Source organism: Triticum dicoccoides, chromosome 7B, assembly GCF_002162155.2.
Source record: "Triticum dicoccoides isolate Atlit2015 ecotype Zavitan chromosome 7B, WEW_v2.0, whole genome shotgun sequence".
Taxonomy (NCBI): domain Eukaryota; kingdom Viridiplantae; phylum Streptophyta; class Magnoliopsida; order Poales; family Poaceae; genus Triticum; species Triticum dicoccoides.
In genome coordinates, this window is record NC_041393.1 from 560612820 (window position 1) to 560617098 (window position 4279).

A 4279-nucleotide genomic window follows, 5' to 3' on the forward strand; every position below is an offset into this window, starting at 1 on the left:
GCGCTCTCGGGTGAAATCCATGGCCATTGGGCCGAACAATGGCGGCGTTCCGGTGGCATGGTCCTCCTTGGAGGCGTCGTCCTAGGAATGGGTGGAGGTTGCGATTGTGGTGTTTGGTGGTTGGTGACGGCGGTGGTGCGCTGCTCTCTTGGTCGACGGTGATTTAGGAGGTGAGTTGGTTGGTCTACAATCCTTCAATGTCTCCTTTCCGGTACCCTCGTGGGTTGTTGGTCGGTGCACGACATCCTCGTGTAGTTGCACAGCATGGACGATGGGGAGACTACGATCTCCTCTCCTACATTAGCCCCTTTGGTCGACGGCAGAGCCGGTTTTCTCTCCATGATGTTCAGCCTCTTCCGTCTGCGTTCGTTGGCATCTCTGGTTGGCCTCTATTGCGTTGGGCGATCCGATGGCCTGACTCTGGTTTCTTAGTGTAGGCGATGGCGTTTGTTGATATGCTACCAGTAGCTCCTGGTCTCAAGCGTGATCTGCATGTGATCTTTTAGTTTTTGATCAAGTTTTGGCCTTTGTAATTAGTTCCGTTGTATCCTAGCCAGTTGATGACTTCATTAACTTGAAGTCGGGTTTTATGCCATTTCTCTAAAAAAAGGACCCGCTCGAATGTAAACCAAACAGAAGCTACTCTCGTGCTCTATATATTTGAAAAACTATATTGAAACATGCTTGCCTATGAATTTTAATCTCGATAAACTGATGCATGAATTTCTGCAGCGATGTACGTCATTGCTATACTGACCACATGTTGCAGTTGGGAAAATTGTCACTGCATATAGCCCAATATCTTTTACAGTTTTGCTAGAACTCATCTAGATGAGATATAATTTAGTCCCATTCATCTTTTATAGCCATTGGATGTGATGCTATAAGATGCGTGTGTGCTGACGTGGATTGTATCTGTTCTTGTTTTCAAAGTGAATGAGACCAAACTATGTCTCATCTAGATGAGTTCTAGGTACTCCCTATCTTTTATATCACCCACAAGCATTCTATTTCTCCTATTACTTGCCATTCTACTGTCAATCAGAAATTGATATATATGTTATACTACTTTCTAATCCTATACCCTAACCCCTTTTATGTTCTAGAAGTTTAGCGCATTTATCTGGAAGAAACTAGAATTATTAAAGAACACATGCACAGGGACATGGCGAGATAGGATAGGAGACGTTAAAGAAAAGCAGGTGTGCATGGGGCTCGGCCTGGAAGACGACGACCAGAGAGCAAAGGTGCATTCTCCTGTCAGTGAAAAATTCCTCCCCTCACCTTCCCTGCCCTTTGTCGCCATGTAGTCATCCTGTCTTTGACAGGGCCGCTCCCGTAATAATTTCTCAGCAGCGCAAGGCAAAAAAAAAAGCAGGCAAAAGCAACACACAAACAGCCTACAAAAATCAAATAAAAATAAAATCGAGTACTACTACTAGCAGCTAGTAGACACACATTCTCTCTCCATTCCCTCCTCCTTTATTTCCTCTCTCCTCTCTCCCCTCGCATCCTTTGTTCTTCTTTCATCCGGTTGGGTAGACAGAGAGGGGAGCACGACTGCGCAAGGAAAGGAGGAGAGATAAGGAAGCAGCAGGCAGCGGCAGCAGCAGCAGGAGCGAGATCGGGCGATCGAGCGCCGAGCTGCGGGAAGCAATAAATAGAAATTAAGGTTCGAGCCGCCACCATGGCGGCGCTTGCAGGCGCTCTAGAATTCCTCCCCGGCAGCTTGTGCCCATCATCCCTCCCCCAATCCTTCTTTATATAGCCTAGCCACGCACTTGGCTCCCCTCACCACCCCAAAAAGCACCTTACCCGCCTCCCTCCTAAGCTCCTCCTCCCTCATCCTCCTAGTGAGAAGAGAACAAAGCCAAGCCTTAGGCAGTCTCCGCTCTCAAGAGGAGATCGAGAATTAGAGGCGAGATCAAGCTACCTATCCTCACGGCAAGAGGCGAAGAAAGGTGAGTACAAGTGGTTGGGGTAGTAACTAGTTTCCTAACTTGTTAGGCAGGCTCGCTCAAGTTTGTCAGCGATAGCTACATGCTGTCAACACCCGTAACCGAGCCCCCTAGAGATATGCCAGTGAGGAGGAGTATGTGTGTGTAATTGCGTAGAAATCTGTGTATCTATCGGAATCTCAGTGGTAGATCTGTCTAATCTACTGGTGAGCTATGTTGAAAATCTGAGCTATGGGTCGCGCAATCCCAAGAGCCTGCCATGTTCTGTTGCTTCTTCCGCTTTTTCTTACACCCAAGATCTACTTTTTTTATTCGTCTCGTTTTGTGTTTGTAGGAGGTGAGAGCCTGAGAGGGAAGGAAGGAGAAAGTGAGCAAGGAAGTGAGCGCGCTGGCAGGAGCTTCTTGATGGGTGTTGGCTGCTGCCGTGGATGGCGGGGTTCTCTCTGAGGGGAGGCGGCGGCGGAGGTGGAGGAGGTAGCGGGGGAAGGAGCGGTGACCGCGGCGATCATCCAATCGGGGCAGACAGTCTGTTTCTGTACGCGCGCGGCGCCGCCGCCGCGGCCGCCGACACGGCGGGCGGCGGCGGCGGGGGAGGAGGCGGGATAGGGTTCCAGCTATGGCACCCGCACCACCAGCAGGCGGCGGCCGTGCCGCACACGTCGCAGTTCTTCTCCTCCGGGGTTGCCACCGGCGTCGTGCTGGGCTTCTCGCCACATGAGGGCGGCGGCGTGGGCGGCGTCGGCTTGGCTGGTGGAGGCGGCCCGGGGGGCGGGAGGGCCGGCACCAGCTGCCAGGACTGCGGAAACAACGCCAAGAAGGACTGCACCCACCAGCGGTGCCGCACCTGCTGCCGCAGCCGCGGCTTCAACTGCTCCACCCACGTCAAGAGCACCTGGGTCCCCGCCTCCAAGCGCCGCGAGCGCCAGCAGCAGCTCGCCGCGCTCTTCCGCGGTGCGGCAGCCAACAACAGCGCCGCCGCGACCGCCGCCGCTGCCGTTGCCAACAAACGGCCCCGCGAGCTCGTCCGCTCCCTCGGCCGCTTGCCGTCCGCGACCACCGCGATGGTCGACGCCACCACCTCCTCAGGTATGTGGTAGCTACTCAATTACAGTCTACAGTAAAATCAGTCCCTGCAGTACCGCACTACTGCACCATTCAGGCGGCTGATGCCGACGGTGTGTTTGCAGGCGAGGGGGACGGGAGGTTTCCGCCGGAGCTGAGCCTGGAGGCCGTGTTCCGGTGCGTGCGGATAGGGCCGGTGGACGAGCCGGACGCGGAGTTCGCGTACCAGACATCGGTGAGCATCGGGGGCCACACGTTCAAGGGGATCCTGCGCGACCATGGGCCGGCGGAAGAGGCGGCTGGGCAGCTGCCGCCGTCGTCAGGGGAGTACCACGAGCTGACAGGAGCCGCGAGGGAGGGGTCATCGCCGGCCGGGAGCAGCGAGGCGGCCGGCGGGCACGGGGCGACGGTGGCGACGTCTGCGGCGGTGCTCATGGACCCCTACCCGACGCCGATCGGCGCCTTCGCAGCAGGCACCCAGTTCTTCCCTCATAACCCTAGAACCTAGCTTCAATTCCTGCCATGAATTCCTTGCAAGTTTCATTTACTGCCAAAGATGGCGACCGAGTTGCATTTATCCAAGTCGAGAGCAAACAAAAGCAAAGCCAAGCAGATCGAAGAAGAGGAGAATTGTTGTCCGTAGTCGATGATGAACACTAATGCATCTCGTTAGCTAGCTAGAGCTACTACTTTTGGATCCTTCCATGCAATTTTAATTTCCAGTTGGTTAATTAGTAATGACCTTAATGCATTGGTGCAATTAAAGAGAGATAAACGAAAGTGTATCTTAATCACTGCTTCCTTTTGAAATCGTTTACTACTACATTTCGCATGCAGCACGTGATTGGTTAACTATAGTTTACTGCTACTAGCACTACTATTATATGTTAAGCATCGTAGTATAACTTACATTACATACGTACTCCTACGCTATGGTATTGTTTGCTTGGATTTGCTTTTGTGTGTGTGTGCATGGGGAAGCTTCTCTCTGGATGGCATGGGTAAAGCTGCTCATTTTGTGGTGCGTTTTATATGATTTGTTTGCATGTCTTGTTCTTCTATGCTTCTATAGCTGCATTGGTTGGTTCTGTACTTCTGTTTAAGCAGCCAACCATACATTCTCTTGTTCCTTGGGATGGATGAGCAACCAGCTTCTGCTTGCTCCACATCACAAGGGAAAGTACAGCAATCCTATGCATTTCCTTGGCTAATCTTTGCACTACTATCTCTCTCTCTCACTCACTCCCTCTCTCTCTCTA

General features: G+C 52.5%; 1 protein-coding gene across 1 annotated transcript; it reads left to right on the forward strand.

Moving 5' to 3' along the window:
• Positions 1-1450: 1450 nt before the first annotated feature.
• LOC119335158 (protein SHI RELATED SEQUENCE 1-like) lies at positions 1451-3852 on the forward strand. Its single transcript, XM_037607327.1, has 3 exons — positions 1451-1961; positions 2293-3044; positions 3146-3852. The coding sequence occupies exons 2-3, from the start codon at positions 2387-2389 to the stop codon at positions 3526-3528; spliced, it is 1041 nt and encodes a 346-aa protein (XP_037463224.1). The 5' UTR covers positions 1451-1961; positions 2293-2386; the 3' UTR covers positions 3529-3852.
• The last annotated feature ends 427 nt before the right edge of the window (positions 3853-4279 follow it).

Coding starts and splice junctions, on each gene's coding strand:
- LOC119335158 (XM_037607327.1), top strand. CDS start 2,387: ATGGCGGGGTTCTCTCTGAGGGGAGGCGGCGGCGGAGGTGGAGGAGGT. Junction 3,045..3,145: donor CGACGCCACCACCTCCTCAG/GTATGTGGTAGC, acceptor GTGTGTTTGCAG/GCGAGGGGGACGGGAGGTTT.